At 39.6% G+C, this 19,709-nt stretch overlaps 1 protein-coding gene across 1 annotated transcript in view; it reads right to left on the bottom strand.

Annotated features, from left to right (window-relative positions):
- The window catches only part of slc37a1 (solute carrier family 37 member 1), a 71,434-nt gene extending 52,893 nt beyond the window's left edge, over positions 1–18,541 (bottom strand). Inside the window, exons 1-4 of the mRNA XM_034186827.1 lie at positions 18,197–18,541; positions 13,692–13,908; positions 4,759–4,840; positions 1,930–2,044 (exon numbers count right to left, since the gene is read on the bottom strand). Of these exons, the coding sequence (XP_034042718.1) occupies positions 1,930–2,044; positions 4,759–4,840; positions 13,692–13,747 (253 nt within the window). The 5' untranslated portion in view covers positions 13,748–13,908; positions 18,197–18,541. The remainder of the gene's footprint in view (positions 1–1,929; positions 2,045–4,758; positions 4,841–13,691; positions 13,909–18,196) is intronic.
- Between the last annotated feature and the right edge of the window lie 1,168 nt (positions 18,542–19,709).

Here is a 19,709-nt window from a genome sequence, read left to right as displayed (position 1 = left end):
TTCCTTCTCTCGACACTTAAGATGCTTTGGCATTGAGGACACCAAGCTATGAAGCATTTTAGACATTATTTTGTCCCATTCTTCCTTCAAACATATCTTAAAGTGTGCAACAGTGCCAGGTCATCACTGTTGCATATACGTTTTAAAATTCTCTACACCTTCTCTATTGGGGATAGGTCAGGACTGCAGGCAGGCCAGTTCAGTATCCAGATCAGGATGCACACTCTGTTTCTGCAGCTATGCCTTTGTAATGTGTGCAGAATTTAGTTTTGCTTTTTCTTGTTGAAAAATGCGTTGTCTTGAAGGCAGCATACGTTATTCTAAAATCTTAATTTACTTTTCCGTATTAATGTTGCCATCACAAAATTCGAAATTACCTTTGCTAAGGGCACTGACACAACCCAGGGGTGCCGAAAAGGGGAGAATAAGGAGAAGAATTCTAGGGGCCCATGACTGACAGGGGCCCAGAGAAGCCCCTAATAAAATTACAAAATAATTTGACACTCATTTCACAAGGAAAAATTGGTTTTTAATGCAACTATTTTTATAAGGTTGTGAGTTTTACAAATAGTATTATCTTTTAGGCTGTTTTAATCTTTCTTTTATTTTGTGAATTTAATCAATGCCATATCTGTCTTTTTGTGTCATTTGTCACTTTCTCCTCTGCTGTGTGTAGCACTTATGCCAAAGAAGAATTTCCCTGTAGGGACAATCAAGTATATTTGATTGACTGATTGATATATTAACAAGTTAATTTGCCCAAGAAAACATGAAATATCTTGGCTTCATACTGTTGGCAATGAAACAGAAGTCAAAGTAAATGTAAGGATCTCTGCCCCCACCACATATCGCCCCAACCTTCACCAATTTGGGGTTATATTTTTGGTCATGTGTCTATTGATAGGGAGGGGTGTTATTTCAAAATTTTTTGAAATCTATAAATTTTTGCATGGAATATGGAAATATACACGGAATAAACCATAACAGTATAATTTATATGGACAGAGCGTCAATTTCAAGTAACGCGTGTGTCGTATATGTGCTGTTGACGTAGAAAACCACTCTGTTGCTTATAATTAGTTCATTGTGGCCATGTCATTCTTTACATGTGATGATTATACTCAACTGATGTTCCTGAAATAAAAACTACATCGATTTTTTTGTTACAATTGATAGTAACATATGTACTGAAATGAGCTTTTTTTGTCAATTACTCTTAAAAACACCAGATAGGCTTATTGTTACTATAGAAGTTGAATATGAACTTGGGGTCAAGCAACATTTGGAGCCAAATTTCAAGTCTCTAGGTGCAGCGGTTCTCAAAATATGACATTTTCATCAATATTTTTGGCGATTTTTGAACCCGATATCTTCACTGGCTCCGTCCATATGGGTTTTTGGAACCAAATGACCCAAAATTTATCCTGCTATGGTTTATTCTGTGTATATTTCCATATTCCATGCAAACATTTATAGATTTCCAAATTTTTTGAAATACACCCCTCCCTACTATTGAAGGGTAGCTACCTGAAAGAAATTATTCCAGTTTTACACCTAAAATAAAAATACATATTTTTAAAAAGGTAAAAAGTAATCATGTTTTAAATAATTATTTACAAAAATCACATAAGAATGTGACTGAATTCTTTGTTTTTAAAAGGGATCATTGTGTAAAATCTACTAAATTTCCTACTTCACCTGCAGATAATTAACTCAGACAAGTGTGCTCAGCCAATCAAGAGCTGGAAAACACCACAGAACTAATTCAGTATGAGCAATATGGAAAAGATGCAGAGCAGGTGCTCTCCAGGAGCAGAGTTGGTGACCCCTGTTTTTGCGTGTCCACTACCTATTGCACAATTGCACATTACTTCATGAAATCATTAAGGAACTAAGCAAAGTGGCACCACCACTCAGGCAGATACAAACCGAAAGGCTTCCAGCTGCAGTCCATATCTGTGTGGGGAGAAGGCATGAAGGGATCCTGGCTGCTACTGGCAGTGGCTAGTTCATTAGCAGATGAGCAGTTCTTATGGAGCTCACTCTGTCAACACAAACAAGAGCGTTATTCACTTTACCAGACACCAGAAGAGTGGAGCACAAATGATCACGGCAGAGTTGGACTCATTCACTTTCTTCCACTGAAGCATGTTTAAGGGATCATATTATATACCTTTCTAGCATAATTATCTTGTGAGGCACCTCAAAAATATATTTGGATTTGTAGCAAAGATCCATGTACAGTAGTGGCCACAAACCCTATGTAAAAACTGTTCCATACTCTGCCCGCACTTGATCATCCAAGTCTGCTGTCTGCCAGTTCTTGACTGGTTAAACACACCAGACAGGGGCAATTACTTGTGGATAAGGAGGAAGTAAGTACAAGAGAAACAGCGTTGATGACCACTTCCTTTTCTTACACAGATGCATTGAGTGCAGCGTATTTATTTAAACCAGGGAGCATGTCAGCTGCATGTCTGTTTGATCACTGCTGCAGCCAGATCAATCTTTTACAGTCATTTGTCTTCAATTACAGCTTTCCCTCATACGCTCCATCTTGTATGAAGTAACCGTTTCTTGGAAGTGATTTTACAGTGTGATAATCGACTGAAGGAGCATTTGGAAAAGTCAAGACTAAAAAAAAAAATTTTGACTTTTTGGAACTGGAAAGCAGTTGTTACTTCCTTCAATTGCTGAAGCAGTTAAAACAGAAAAAAAAAAAAATTAAAATAACACACTGTCTGTAAATATCACAGCTGACAGATCATGTCTTCGTCAGTTTTTCCCTGTGTGCTACTTGTGTTACACGTGAAAAACAGGTGCCAGTACAAATCTCTACAGGGGCATGGCAGCTGCAATGTGAGACATGCGTCTGAGACGCTGACCTCATGCAGATAATATGCAAGATGTACCCTGTTAACATGCTGTCAAAATGAAAAAGCAACACACTCTGTCACCGCCGTCAGGTACCTGTAACACACATGACATTTCACACCTCAGGCTTCAGAGACCGAGGTGATACCTCATTAAAAAAAATTTCCCAGTTGGACTTGCTTCTGTGCCGACAGTTTAAATGAAAGATGCTGCTGCTGTCTGCACCAGTTTCCTGAAATAAGGGGTGTTAGTCCTTGTCTGAAGTGATAACAAGCGGCAACACGAGCTCGCACTATGGTCAAAACCAGGAAGTGCAGTTCCTTGACTGGCCACTTGAGGCTGGCTCCAACACGGAACACCTTCCCATATAAGCCCATTTTAAAACCTCCAACTTCAGAGCAGAAATAGTCACTTTTACAGCCTGGTACAAAAAACAGTTTTGGCCTCTAGAGATCGTTTCCTCCTCAATGACAACTGTACGGGGGTGAATTTTTTTCTAACTTCTTAGTTTAAGACATTTTAATTAATACAATTCTGTATAATTGTGGGCGTGGTTGCTTTGCGTGACAGCAGCTGTGTCCATCGACAACTCCTCTTGTAGCCTCTGACCAAAACAGAGCCACTCGCTTTTGTGTCTGTTTATAGTATCTGATTACATACACCTGGAATAATACGGCTTGTTGTGGGGTGAAACACCCCAATGGACCATCAAAGACGTCCCTGTTGCAACAGTCATGCTGAGTGAAACTCTCATGCTATTTAATATTGTATGCTAACGGTGTTAGCACTTTTAGTAGCTGTCAGTAGATCCACTTAAGGCACGATTACTGAGGAAATATATATATGGTGGATATTTTTCTATCCACACCAAAGTAAACCATTATGAGAACCACCACACAGTCTCCATAAATATGATTTAATAAACACGTGAACCGAGCTTAAGCTGTTAGCTTGTGCTTCAGACACGGGAGGGGGCGTGTTCAGGCTTTTTCTGACATGCACGGAGCCACCTTTATCCATTAACAAGTTCATCGTGAATCAGTGCAGGTGGGACTCTTAACATGGTGACGCCCAGAAAAGGAGGTCATTTTGTGTGTCCCACGTCTCTATAGAAAACCAATGTATGATGTCACCCAGGCTCCGTTTGGTATATACTGTATACACGGTCTGTGAGTGACTGAGTGCCTTTCTCCCTCTCTCTGTCCTTCTCTCAAAGAGTAGGTGGGTGTACGGCACAGTGCACGTCCACTGTCGTCTTAGAGCACATACAAATCCAGATACAGACCTCCAAGACATACATTCCAGAAGTCTAAAAATCATTTACAAATTGTAAAAGGAGGGGGGGTATTTTTTTCCAACACAGAAATAAAATAAACATATAATTATGTACAGGTAGATTCAAAACTGATTTTAAACTGTATGTCACCTTTGAGAAATACTGTTGTATCAAAATTCAAGTGTAGGTATTTATGAAGGATGAAGGTTTTCGTAGGGGGCAGCACGGTGGATTAGTGGTTAACAGTGTTGCGTCACAGGAAGAAGGCCATGGGATCGATTCCCACCTGTGGCCCTTCTGTGTGGAGTATGCATGTTCTCCCCGTGTTTGCGTGGGTTCCCTCCGGGTGCTCCAGCTTCCTTCCACATCCAAAGACATGCAGGTTAAGTGGACTGGAAACTTTAAATTGTCTGTAGGTGTGTGTGCAGGTGTGAATGAGTTTGTTTGTCTATATTTCACCCTGCAAAAGACTGGTGTCCTGTCCAGGGTGTACCCCGCCTCACGCCCTATAACTGCTGGGATAGACTCTAGCCCCCACGCCCTCCCACCGTGACCCTTAATTGAATTATGCATTTAAAATGAGTGAGCGAATGACTTTTGTGGGTTACCTTAACAATGCTAATAGGTTTTCTGGAAAGGTGGAAACTGGTGTACAACAGGAAGGTGAGGATGAAGGTCAAGACTTTGTACCTGCACAGAAGAAACACAAAGGACCAACAGTGACCATTTGATTTTGGTTTAAAAAAAACATTGGATTACAGGCCACAGCTTGATCTACAAATATGACAGAATCTGTTAAATCTGGAGTGACTGCATTTTTCTGTCGTGACATTTCAGGCTTATAAAACTCAAATGACTTATGAAATTACAACCATAAAAGACACTAAAATTTCAGCAAACATCCAGCAAAAGCCGCACCACACCCAAAAAGCAAATTTGACGTAGTTCTCAACAAGCAAAAAGAGCAGGTGGTAAAGTTTCCGTCTGTTAATCACAGCTTTTGTAAATTGCAGGTTCGAACCCAGAGAGTGGCATTTATTTTTTATTTAACTGCAGGGATCTGTATTGGGTCCCCTTTTGTTTTTTGTTTTTTTTTTTATATCAAACCAGTGATTTTCACTAATCATACACCAATATATCATCGATCAGTGTCCGGTGATTGTATTAATTATATATATATACTTGGTTGGACATATTAAGAAATAATGAGACCGCAGTGCTTCATTCATGTCATTTCTTGACTGTACATCTGTGACCGTGGGTCATCTACAAAGGAACAGACGGTTCGTACTTGTACTGTCCACTCGATAAGATGGATTCAATAAAATGCGGTGTTTTTTTTTTGTTTTGTTTGTTTTTAAATGGTGTGTGGTTTTTATTTTTTTCTCCACAGCAGAGGTGCAATGTGGTGCAACACATTCCAGCTGCTCACATAGTGAAACCATCGCGGTGTGTTGTGCACGCCTGTGTGACTGTGCATCCCTCACAACAACAGGTGGAATGTTTTGTGGTTCCCATTTCGGGTTTGGTTCGCGGCCTTTCTTCCAGTTTCTGCGTCTTTTGTGTTATGTGTGAAGGGGCCCTAAGTTTTGTATTTGCTGCTACCTCTTCAATGGGACAGCACTGAGAAGCTTTTGGGGGATTTTTCAAATATCTTTGCTTTTTGGCCACCCATGTATGGCAAAGGGTGCCTGGTCTGGACGTGGGCACCGGTGGGCCACTGCAAGGCATCCTCATTCCTTGTAAAGATCACAGCAAAGTCCCTGAACTGGTTGTGGATTGTATTCAGCACTCTGTATACCTAAAACTGATAGACTGACTTGACACTTTCACAATGACCCACAAACTGAAATATTAGTGCAGATAAGGGGTGCGATATAGCACTACAAATTACAACAGTGAGACCGCTTGCCACCACAGAGGTGGCTGATTAACAGCTGAGTGATTAACATTAGCTATTGACAAGCTGAATTTATTACTTTTCATCATTGGGTTTGTTTGTCAGCACATGTTGTGGTTGGTCGTTGTCTCATACTGGAAAAATGTTGTGACTCTGGATACAGAAGATGCTGTGACAAGATGACACTGCTTTTATCCTTGTATATGGCTTATATCCTTGTATATGGCTTACAATTGCTGCCTCTCTCATGTTGGCTTTGTCAAAGAATTTATGAAACCCAACCAGGCTTTACTTTGAGGATATTATAGCCAGTCGTCATACAACTTGTTGGACGACACTGAATGTGTTGCGATTATATTATATATATATATATATATATATATATATATATATATATATAGTGAGGAAAATAAGTATTTGAACACCCTGCAGTTTTGCAAGTTTTCCCACTTAGAAATCATGGAGGGGTCTGAAATTTTCATCTTAGGTACATGTCCACTGTGAGACACATGATCTAAAAATAAGTATTTAAACACCTACCAACCAGCAAGAATTCTGGCTCACACAGACCTGTTAATTTTTCTTTAAGAAGCCCTCTTATTCTGCACTCTTTACCTGCATTAATTGCATCTGTTTGAACTTGTTACCTGTATAAAAGACACCTGCACCGTATTGAAGGGAGGATGGATGGGGTCATGTATTGCAAGATTTTGGCAAACAACCTCCTTCCCTCAGTAAGAGCATTGATGATGGGTCATGTCTGGGTCTTCCAGCATGACAATGACCCCAAACACACAGCCAGGGCAACTAAGGAGGGGCTCTGTAAGAAGCATTTCAAGGTCCTGGAGTGGCCTGGCCAGTCTCCAGGCCTGAACTCAATAGAAAATCTTTGGAGGGAGCTGAAACTCCAAACCTGAAAGATTTGGAGAAGATCTGTATGGCGGAGTGGCCCAAAATCCCTGCTGCAGTGTGTGAAAACTTGGTCAAGAACTACAGGAAACGTTTGACCTCTGTAACTGCAAACAAAGGCTAATGTACCAAATATTAACAGTGATTTTCACAGGTGTTCAAATACTTATTTGCAGCAGGTAATATACAAATAATTTTATAAAAAAATAAATAAATAAATAATTAAATAAATAAAAAAATATCATACATTGTGATTTCTGGAATTTTTTTTTTAGATTATGTCTCTCACAGTGGACATGCACCCAAGATGAAAATTTCAGACCCCTCCATGATTTCTAAGTGGGAGAACTTGCAAAATCGCAGGGTGTTCAAATACTTATTTTCCCTCACTGTATCTATACTGCAGAGCTGTAAATTGAAGAGCTGTACCAAACAAAACGGCGCACAAGTACAAATGCTCATAACAGCTTGTGATATTTGTGCAGGAACTGCATAGACGCAACATAAGTTGCAGTGTTGCACGGCAGTAGCTTTCCATGCTAAAAATTCAAAGGCCTGAAGCACACTCTCTTCTGCGCTCTCTCACACATTCAGCATTTCTCTGAATTTTATATTTTAGAAATCAGAAGAGGATCAACAGTCTGGAAAACCGCTTCCCATAAATTTTTCCAATAGTTATCTAGACTTGGAAATTCTGCCAATCAAATTCCACACTACGTAGCAACCCTGGGGAGTTGCTGTACCACCATAATTTTGGCTTGTCACACTGTTACCAAATGGGGAGTGAGATGCATCCATCCTTACAGTGTATGACAAAGACAGAAGGAATAGGCACAGTCTGTTCCTTTCACTGTTTTTTGTTTGTTTGTTTTGCCAAAAAATACCAAAGTGAAATTTAGCGTGATGAGGCACATTTGAAAAAGGCACTTGGTTAATTTGCCATACTGATGTGCAGCTTGCTGTTTTCACAGGAGCTGAACAGTGAGGTTCGCCTGACTGCTTTGCAACAAGTTGCTTTGCAAAAATCTGGCATTGTAATAAGTGCCTCAGAGAGGTGACAAACCAAAGAGCTGCTTTATAGAGGGAAGAGGACACAGTCTAACACAGCAAATGGACAGCATGTGGTGAATGTTTTGTAATGTGACTGTGTGTGTCCATAAAGTGAATGTCCTGCTGAGAACACTGCGACCACAAACAGTCTGACAGCTGCCAAGCGATCGCTTGAGCACTGCTGTTTATTAAACCTGCACATTATAGAGTTTCAAAGTGACAAGGCATGCCAGAGTTTTATGGAAGGGGAAACATTTCTGAGAATCTTAAAAGTGGAATAAAAAATATGAATGAGACTGGTATTAAACTTTGGTCATTAGTGACATTCAACATGTGCAGGCAAAATACTCATGTTAGATTCATGTGTTCTATTCACCCCAAGCATAGGTCTGGTTAGTAGTTCATCAGGGGGAATGTATTTCAAATGCTTACAGTAACCGCAGTAACAGTAATTTCCTGTACTGATATAAAGAATAGTGCAGAGGATTTTGTGGTGTGGAAGGGCAGAATATCAACAGTGTGAAAGATATAAAAGACCAAAAGAATGACTTCAGACACTATCAGGAACACTGGTCATTTAAATGTATGAAAGACAAAATTTTATGTAAAAATTGTATTAAAAAACCCTGTTATATTATAAATGATCAAAGCAGTTTTCACCTGCTGGAGATCTACTGTGCAGAACTTCCAATAGCCTGTGTAAAGTTTTTTTAAGAACCAATATCTTTTGTAAGTAGATGATGGCTGTAATAGGACCTTGTGCTGAAGCTAATTAATGGTTCAAGGATTTTTATTTATTCGTTTTTGCAACTGGAAAAGATGCAGCCTTGTGATAATAAACAGAAGAAGAGGATTAATCTTTAAAGTTTGTTAAATGCTTTCTCATCTTGCTCATTAAAAGTTTTATACATCATATCAATTTGATTCTACAAACCCTGGCAAAAATTATGGAATCACTGGCCTCGGAGGATGTTCATTCAGTTGTTTAATTTTGTAGAAAAAACCAGATCACAGACATGACACAAAACTAAAGTCATTTCAAATGGCAACTTTCTGGCTTTAAGAAACACTATAAGAAATCAGGAAAAAAAATGTGGCAGTCAGTAACAGTTACTTTTTTAGACCAAGCAGAGGGAAAAAAATATGAAAAACAAAAGAACGCTCCAACACATCACTAGTATTTTGTTGCACCACCTCTGGCTTTTATAACAGCTTGCAGTCTCTGAGGCATGGACTTAATGAGTGACAAACAGTACTCGTCATCAATCTGGCTCCAACTTTCTCTGATTGCTGTTTCCAGATCAGCTTTGCAGGTTGGAGCCTTGTCATGGACCATTTTCTTCAACTTCCACCAAAGATTTTCAATTGGATTAAGATCAGGACTATTTGCAGGCCATGACATTGACCCTATGTGTCTTTTTGCAAGGAATGTTTTCACAGTTTTTGCTCTATGCTAAGATGCATTATCATCTTGAAAAATGGTTTCATCATCCCCAAACATCCTTTCAATTGATGGGATAAGAAAAGTGTCCAAAATATCAACGTAAACTTGTGCATTTATTGATGATGTAATGACAGCCATCTCCCCAGTGCCTTTACCTGACATGCAGCCCCATATCATCAATGACTGTGGAAATTTACATGTTCTCTTCAGGAAGTCATCTTTATAAATCTCATTGGAACGGCACCAAACAAAGGTTCCAGCATCATCACCTTGCCCAATGCAGATTCGAGATTCATCGCTGAATATGACTTTCATCCAGTCATCCACAGTCCACGATTGCGTTTCCTTAGCCCATTGTAACCTTGTTTTTTTTCTGTTTAGGTGTTAATGATGGCTTTCGTTTAGCTTTTCTGTATGTAAATCCCATTTCCTTTAGGTGGTTTCTTACAGTTTGGTCACAGACCTTGACTCCAGTTTCCTCCCATTCGTTCCTCATTTGTTTTGTTGTACATTTTTCGATTTTTGAGACATATTGCTTTAAGTTTTCTGTCTTGACGCTTTGATGTCTTCCTTGGTCTACCAGTATGTTTGCCTTTAACAACCTTCCCATGTTGTTTGTATTTGGTCCAGAGTTTAGACACAGCTGACTGTGAACAACCAACATCTTTTGCAACATTGCATGATGATTTACCCTCTTTTAAGAGTTTGATAATCCTTTCCTTTGTTTCTATTGACATCTCTCGTGTTGGAGTCATGATTCATGTCAGTCCACTTGGTGCAACAGCTCTCCAAGGTGTGATCACTCCTTTTTAGATGCAGACTAACGAGCAGATCTGATTTGATGCAGGTGTTAATTTTGGGGATGAAAATTTACAGGGTGATTCCATAATTTATTCCTCAGAATTGAGTAAGTCCATATTTGTTTCCCTCTGCTTGGTCTAAAAAAGTAACCGTTACTGACTGACACAATTTTTTTTCTTGATTTCTTATAGTGTTTCTTAAAGCCAGAAAGTTGCCATTTGAAATGACATTAGTTTTGTGTCATGTCTGTGATCTGCTTTTTTTCTACAAAATTAAACAACTGAATGAACATCCTCCGAGGCCAGTGATTCCATAATTATTGCCAGGGGTTGTATGAATACTACTTCAAAGACAGCTGGGCCCACAATAGAGCCTAACTGAACTCATGTCAATTTTCACAACAAAGTTGCCTCAAGGTGCTTTACACAAGTATGGTCTAACCTCACCAACCCCCAGAGCAAGCACACAGGCGACAGTGGTAAGGAAAAACTCACTCTGATGATCTGAGGAAGAAACCTCAAGCAGACCAGACTCAAAGGGGTGACCCTCTGCTTAGGCCATGCTACGACAATTTACAGAACAATTCACAAAACAGAAATGCAGGTAATGTTCCCTGTGTCAGGACAGGAGGGTACAGTACAATGAGGGTAACTCAAGCTTGTTTGACACAAAGTCCTACCGGTGGTTCCCGAAGACCCTCTCAAGAGACCTAACATGCAGCCCCGTTTCAACCAAGTGGTCTGGGTTAGAAAGGCAGGGTACAGAACACTATTGTGCGCATTTCCACATACAGATTTATGTATGGGTACCATAAAACATCCCATCTTTTCTGCACCCTTCGCCAAAATAATGGAAAGGTTACAAAAGGGAGGCGCTAACACACTGTTGTCCATTGATTGGCTCAGCAGCTACAGCGAAAGCTGCAGTCCTTAAGTGACCATTCATACAGTTCCAACTGTTATATATATATATATATATATATATATATATATATATATATATATATATATATATATATATATATATATATATATATATATATATACACACACGGAGTAAATATATAGTGAGAAGTATGTGATCCACTGTCAATTTTGCAATTTGGATAAGTTGGAGTGTGATTGATTGAGTGTGTGGACAGGTGTCTTTTCAAACACTTCAAACAGGTGCAATTAATACAGGTAAAGAGTGCAGAATAGGAGGGCTTGTTAAAGACAAACTAACAGGTCTGTGAGAGACAGAATTCTTGCTGATTGGTAGGTGATCAAATACTTATTTCATGCAATAAAATGCAAATTAATTATTTAAAAATCATATATTGTAATTTGCTGATTTTTGTTTTTTTTAAGATTCTCCCACAGCTGAAATGTACCTATGATTAAAAAATATATATTTTATTAATTTATAAACAGAAAAGAGACTTATTTTGGTGTTCCACTGCTGCTAAAGTCCAACATGAACCTTAAATAGGAGTCCAAATTGTGACGCGTAATCTGGTGATGCTGTGCACTGACTTCATACTTCCAAAAAACAAAAAATAAAAAGACTTTGTGTAGTTCCTCAGTCCAGCGAAAAATCACATCAGCTTTTCAGCTTTTCATCCTAACAGGTCTTCATGCCAGAGTGGATTTTAGTGTGTGTGTGTGTGTGTGTGTGTGTGTGTTAGAAGAACTAGCACCATCAATTAGCTCTTTCAAATCGTTGTCCGTCAGCAACACAAACTCTGCCATGTTTGTTTTAAAGCTAAGCACCGTCCTGTGCACACCGCGCAGGTTCACACTACCGGAACGGCACTGGTGGAAGCGTGCTCTTCTTTTCTTCTTCTTTCAGCTGCTCCCATTCGGGATCGCTGCAGAAGCATGCAATGGTACCAAATGTATGGAACCAAATTGCACTCTAAATGCAACAATGGGATGAATAATCCATGTCACGTGACATACAAAGCACCAATCAAATGACAAGAATCCACTCATCCGTTACATAAATTTCATTAATATCTACCAAGACAAAAATTTAAATACATTTTTTTCAAAAAGTTGAATTACTCTGTGTGGACTTCGTGTGGAGGGGATGAGGCCATGCGACAGTGTACTCGCTATCAATGACATGCGTGTCAATGTCTAACATGCTCCGCCTACCAAACAAAAGTGAAGGTAGACATGGAAATCCCCTGTGATAGGACAATACGAAATATACATTTGAAGTACAGCAGGGGTTACCAACCCTGTTCCTAGAGAGCCCCTGCCCTGCACATTTTCCACATCTACCTACTCAAGTCACACCTGATTTTTTAAAAGTGGTGTTTTCCAGCTCTTGATTGGCTGAGCACACCTGATACAGTTAATTGCCTGGGAGTGGAATAGGGACAGTTAGAAAACATGGAGGACAGGGCACCCCCGGAACAGGGTTGGGTACAGCTGGTTTAATTTGTACAATAAAAGTTTTCATATTGGCAGAAATAATGCAGATACCGATATGTTTATGAAAGGCTCATATCGGCCAATATTATCAGCCAGCACTGGTTGGACTCTATTTAGAATGCCTACTTTATTTCCATATAAATTTATTTCAAATAATTGTTATATTTTACTGTAATTCCAGGTGAATCTAAGGCAGATCACTACAGTAGTATTAAGAAAATAATTTTTCTGATATCTCTTTCCCTGTGTTTGTTCAAACCATCACCACCCAAATCGATACACAGTAAGATACACAAAGACCTGTCAACCAAAGTCTAAAACACCTCCTTTGCCAGGTGATTTCCTGGTAGGGGGGGGGAGAAAAAAGTCCCTTCTTGCTTTTCTACAGTGATCAAGTTCCCAATTTGAACACAGCACAACCGAAGGCAAAACTATTGTGATTAGTTCTTCAGTCCAGCGCAAGTGTCTCACCAGAAAGGTTTTCCCAATTACTGTATTAATGCCATACTTTTTAACTGAACAACGTTAAAATTAAGATGACATTACTTAAAAAAAAAAAAACCTAAGAAAATTGTATAACTTGCCATTAAAAATATAAAATCATAAGTATGGTCCCTCAACAAGTCTAATACAACAGCCTCATGAGATCAGTCCATGTATCTACAGTATATATGCACATGTACATTCAGACTTGTCCTATTAAAATTGCTACAATGACCTGTACTGTGAAATGACGAGTCCAGCGTCTACCCCCACCAACTTGACACCATGAGATCAAGTTTTAGGCAGTATTACATAAAAAATGCATGTCTGAAAAGAGCTAGAGAGTAATTCAATGACAGTCCAAAATCAGACTGATGAACAGTTTCATTCGACACAGACGACACACTAAGTATTTAAAATCAAGAAAGTTATCCAACAGTGTGAATTAACAGCCTGGGAGGGGCAATAAAGAAAGACTGACACACAAAAAAGGACACCACAAGTTCACACAAAATACACGTGTTTCAGACTTACCACTGATCCTTTTCAAAGTACACCAGTAGGCGGATACCCGGAGGAATAGGGGCCATAGTTGAACTTGGATTTTGACGGCGATGGTGTTGATTTTTTACTGTCACTTTTTCACACTCAGAAGTCTGATGTGGGACAGACTACTTGATATCCATCTCAGAGAAGGCTGCTGGGAAAAGGTCAATACCAGAATGCATGGCTGATTCAGGGTGTACTGCAACTGGATAAAAAAATACAGAAGTATGTAAAGAAAAAACAGCAGCAACAAAAAAGAATGACATAAAAAGGGGAAGAAGTGAAATAAAAGGAAATGAGAATGGGACAAAAGATAAGGAGAAATGAACACAGAGGCTGAGAAACACCTGTCGTAAAGACATGTACATATAGTGTCAAATTATTTTAATTTGTTGATTTTGTCATTTGGTGGAAAAAATTCATTCTTATTTGACAATACACAAACATTTTTTGGCCACATGGTTTTACCTCAACTCTTCTGCATTTGAGAACTTTTTTAAACTGCTCTTATCTAATTTGAAGCTTTAGTAGGCACAATATATCTGTTTTAGCAGTTCCATGCTGCATAATGGAACAGTGCCATTGACAAATACAATTTAAAGGCCATAAAAAATATTTTTGGTATAAAAACCTATTTTTACAATTTTATGTTGTTCATTTATTTTTAAACAAGGTTTGTCTTCTTTCAAGCTACTACATACCCTGTAATGTTTAATCACAGCAGTGCCCCAAAAGGCATGTAAATTTTTAAGTCTCTTTCTAACACATAAAAAGAAAGTCCTAACATTATATAGTGTTTTATCATATATTTTATATAGGCTCTGCTATAGACTGGCATTCTATTCAGAGTGTACCCTGCCTAACACCATATGAATGCTGGGATAGGCTCCAGCCCCCCTGGGGAAATTTAATTGGAGTAAGCGGGTATAGAAAATGGATGGATGGATAGATTTTAAAGGGTTGCAACTAATAATTTTCATTATCAATTAATCAGTTGATCACTTTCTGGATTCATCCATTAGTGGTTTGTTCCATAAAATGGTGAAAAATATCAGTCAGTTTCTGTCCAGGGTGTACCCCGCTTCTCGCTCAGTGTCTGCTTGGATAATCTCCAGCCCCTGGTGACCCTAGATTGGAATAAACTGGTATAATGAATAAATAAATACCAAGCACTGTTTCACTAGTCCAAAAATTTGGACATAAAAACCTCCTAAGACTCAAAATGATAAATCGATTACCAAAATAGCTGTCAATTATTTTAATAACTGATCAATCAATAAATTGATGCAGCACTACATCAAACTACATTTGCCGTGATAAATGGCCCAAATTTTAAAAATGCACTGTTTCATGTTATGTTTGTGAACTAATCAGCTGACTACTCAACAAAATTCAGGTCTTTTGTCATGAGACATATACTGAAAAATATTCCAGTTTATTATATGGCTACAACAGTATGCACGCTCTGATTGCCCAATTTCTGGTCTGATATTTTCCCCTATCAGACGGCTGCCATGACAATCGGTCTGGATTGTGTATCAGATTTGCGACTTTGTTTACAATTTTCACAGTGCAAAATAAAGCAAAACAAAAAGTGAACAAAAAAAATTATGAGCGACGAGAGGACCATTCTTGGAATGAATTTTATTACATTGACGAGTTTGAATTGGAGGAATTAACAGCAAACGAGATCGAAGTGGACATGAAAAATTAAGACCAACAAGATGAAAACAATTCCTCCACATTTCTCCAATGTGTTTTCAGTCAATTTGGATTTTTAATTGCAACTATCAAGGAACAAAAGACAAATAACAGGAGTGAAATGCTTCAATACATGACACTACAAATGAAACTGAGATGTTTATTCCACTGAAATTCTCCTTTGTGTTCAAAACGTTTTGCCATTCATCCAAGTGACTTTTTCAGTTTTAAAGGTAAACCTGTTAAACAAAAGAGATCATTTACTAGTGTAACCTGAGAGCAGTTAAAGTCTACTTGTCAGCAGAGGATTGTCAGGTGTGCTTTTCCAACTGATGAGTAACATATCTGTCATGGTAACAATTAATACAATAATTACAACAGTAATTACAAAGTAGTAAAACATAATAAGAACATACTACTAAGGAAACATATTATGCATTGAATCACAGCATTTTATTTTTAAAACTAAAGAATGTCTGAAATGTCTTTAGGACTAACAAGAAGTACAGTTGATACTTAAGCAAAATAATAATAATAATAAAAAAAATCTAGATATCTCCTATCTGACTGACTGTGAACCTTCATCATCTTAATAACCTTCTGTCATATTGTTCAGTGTACATTTGGACAACTGCTCTTGGGTAACTTGATCATTCTGCTTCCATAAACTTTGCAACTCAGTACGTCAGCATCTGAATAGCACGTCACATGATTCTTTTCATTCAAGCAACAACTTGATACGGCTTGATACACAATACAGATTATCGAAAAGCAGCTGATAAATGAATAGCAATCAGGTCTACATGCATTTGAATAGTGGCACACTTTTTGGAAAATAGAGTTGAAATCGAATGAAATAAAATCCTGAGTACATGCCTGTAGTGTACACTTTTACAATTTTCGCGTGGGCGGGGGGGGGGGGGGGTATACTATTTATTTCATATATAATCCTTTGACTTTTGGACCCTGTAAGTAATTAGACAAACCGAAGGATTATGCATGCAAATGATTGCTTTTACAGCCAGCTTGCTTTAGACAAGTCAAGGGATGGAAACACAAACATTTCCAAATCCCAGACTATGTCCTGGATTTCATTAATGCCAATTATTAACTAGAGCACCACGCTCATAGAGCGCAAACCTCCACCAACACTAGTTTCTAATTCCACAAAATTTTACGCACCGCGCCGGCTGCGTCCCGACGCATCTCCTTTAACAGTGGAATATCCAGATAAAATGCTGAAACCGACTTCTTCTGAAACTTCTCTGTTCTCTCACGACGTCCTGGATCAACAGAGCCTGAAATGTGGAGGTTTTCAGCTTGAAACAGGCTGACGACGCTGCCTGGGACCGCTGCGCGATGTCTCGCTCCGTGGGAAGTCCTTAAAGCGACAGTATCACCTCAAAATCTCTCATCAGCCATTAAAATTTTCACCGAAAACCAGCTTAATTTTTCGAACCGTGTCCACTTCGATGTGTCTCACAGGTTTAGAAAAATTTTGATCAAACAAAGCGCCAGTCTCTCAGCAACTTCTCAGACAAAGGAATTCCGACGAGGGGCTGGATGACTCCTCCCACAAGGAGTGCTCACAGGCGAATGATGTCACCGACAGGCGTGGAAAAACTCACGCATGTGCACGAGGGTTCAAGCATGTCTGACGTGAAAACATATGAATGAAATCCATATAGTTTTTGAAAAAAATAAAAAAGACCTATACTTTATTGACAGACCTCGTACACTAAGACAGGGAGCACCAGGAACGTAAACACTTAGACCACTGCTCTCCTGCAAAAGCACTGGCATTGCTGAACACCCCTGTCCAGTGACCTTGTGACTCCATAAGCTCTTCCCAGGTATCTTTCATTCTCAAAGCCCAAGGACCAAGAGATATATATGAACGTCACAGCCAAGATAAGTGAATCTCTCTGCAACTTTGACACTTTTACCACACACAGAAACACTTCTGATGGCTGAGTCCAGCAAGTCACAAACCCAAAAACTCATTTGACTCCTCACTCAAAAGTTGAAAAAAAGAGTCAAAAACAACAGAGCATGTCGGCACAACTCAGAAATCTCGTCTATTTCTGTCCCTTCCTTGTAAATCTGAGAAAGTTTGTGCTGCAGCTCCACATAACCATTTCAGACAGAAACAGGCGCAATTCGTTGTCTCCATGTTATTCCTGGGCATAGCCTGTTACCATAGCAATCAATATGAGTAAGACTGTGTGGATCTGGTGCTTGGTATATATAATGTGGACAGTCAGGAAATCTGCCAAGAAATCCAGTTTGAATTGGCAGTGTAAACAAGACTTGATGGAGCTGAATATATTTGGCAAATAAGGTTCACTTCTGTGATATGCCATCACATCACAAACCTATACTCAACCACAAACAGGAATATGAAATGTCAGATTGTGCAAGGTATTAAAAAATAAAAAAAAAACAGATTCAGGTCACTTCACTCAATAATGTGAACACTTCTAATTTAATGTTTCAGGAGGAACATTAAAGCCAAACCAACACCACGAATTTAAACTTGGATTATAAATACATCCACTTAAACAACCAGAACATTATATGTTCTATATTCACTCTCCTGCTCCTAGAAGAAGCTCTTTGATGATCTCTGATCAGCTCTGATTAGCCTCTCTGTCATGGACCGCAGCTAGCTGCTAAACCTCACCGACCACCGGGGCTCCTTCACTCGCTGCCCGCTCCGTCCGCACCCCACACGCTTCAAATAACCGGACAAACAATCACCACAGCCGCTGGGTTCCAGCTGATAGACTTACCACGCACCACGCGGGGAGAAACCCGACAGTTTCTGCCGGGTTTTGCCTTCAAATGAGCGACGTTTCCTTCACTTCCTTGTTGAATGAAAGGCGGCTGTCACCGCTGCCTCTGACGTCACCATCCGGCTCGCGCTGCCGCTCGCGGATATTTAATCTTTGATCTTCGGTCTTTATCTGTTTGTCTTTGATTATATATCTCCGTTGTTAATCATTCTGTCTCCTCCTCTATTTACCTCTCGTTCTGCCTCCCATCGTTTCCTGTCTTCCTTTCTCGCCCTCTGTCTGTCTTGCCCTTTTATCACTTTGTCTACTTCTCTGTCTCTCCCTATCGCTTTTTAATGTCTCACCCTATTTTCTTTCACTTTCTGCCTCCACCTCTCTCTTTCTGTCTGTTTCCTCTCTTACTCTGTCTGTCCCACTCTCTATTTCCCTTCTTTTTTTACCTGTCTGTCTCCCCTTCTCTCTTTCTGCCTGTCTTTTATTCTCACCATCTTCCCCTCCTCTCTCTGCCTCTTCTTTTTTGTCTCCCCTCTCTCCCTTTATCTCTTGTTCTGTCTCCCCCATTCTCTGCCTCTATCTCCTCTTCTGTCTGTTTCTTGTCTCACCTGTCAGTCTCTCTCCTCCACACACTTGCCCCTTCTGTGTCTCTCTTTCGGTCTCCCATCTTTCTATTGTTCCGTCTCTACACCTGTCTGTCTCCTCCTCTGTGTTTCTGTCAGTTTTTCCTCTCACACTCTCTCTGTCTGTCTCCCCCTCTCCGTTTCTGTCTGTCTCTCACTCTGAGGGTCTCTCACTCTCCAGTCTCCCGTCTTTTGTCGTCCACATCCTTGTTTTGGTCCAGTTTGCTTTCACACTGACCAGAGTTGACGTGCTAGACAAATCGAGAAAATGAGAAAAACTGCAAAAAGCAAGGTTGTAATCTTGATTTTCATCATAAGGGAAATCAACACTACCTATGATTGACCAACAAGCACCAGATTGCATGTATTAAGATATCTGAGATTAGAGACCTCCCATCCATCCATGTGGAATGGGTGGGAGAACTGCTACGACTGGTCTTGGATCCTTGCAAGAATAATTGACGGTTCAACTGTTCGAAGGACTCCACATCATTCCTGTCAAATATCTTTAAAAGTCACTCGCCTTTCTGACAAACCTGAACTTGGCTGATAAATGTGGTAGCAGAGGCATTTTTGTTATGTGCGGACGCAGCTCGGAGAACTCACGCAGCGTTTTGAAGGACCCAGTATGAAATAAGCAGAGCACGGTACAAAAGGCTAACTGAATTAATACATAACAGTGATCATATAATAATAAAAGGTGCGGCCCTGGCGTGGTGCGCTCCCAGCAGCGCTAATGGTCCGGAGCCAGAAGCTGCTTTCGGCACCAAGGGACCCCGCCGACACCCCCCAGGTGGCCGCAACAACCGAGTCTGTGAAAGAAGGAACCATTATGTGAGTCACACTCTACACACAGAACACTTAAAGGTGTACAAACAGCAAAACACTTCCTG

The sequence above is a fragment of the Thalassophryne amazonica genome, chromosome 14 (assembly GCF_902500255.1).
Source record: "Thalassophryne amazonica chromosome 14, fThaAma1.1, whole genome shotgun sequence".
NCBI classification, from domain to species: domain Eukaryota; kingdom Metazoa; phylum Chordata; class Actinopteri; order Batrachoidiformes; family Batrachoididae; genus Thalassophryne; species Thalassophryne amazonica.
This window is presented reverse-complemented; position numbering and strand designations above follow the sequence as displayed.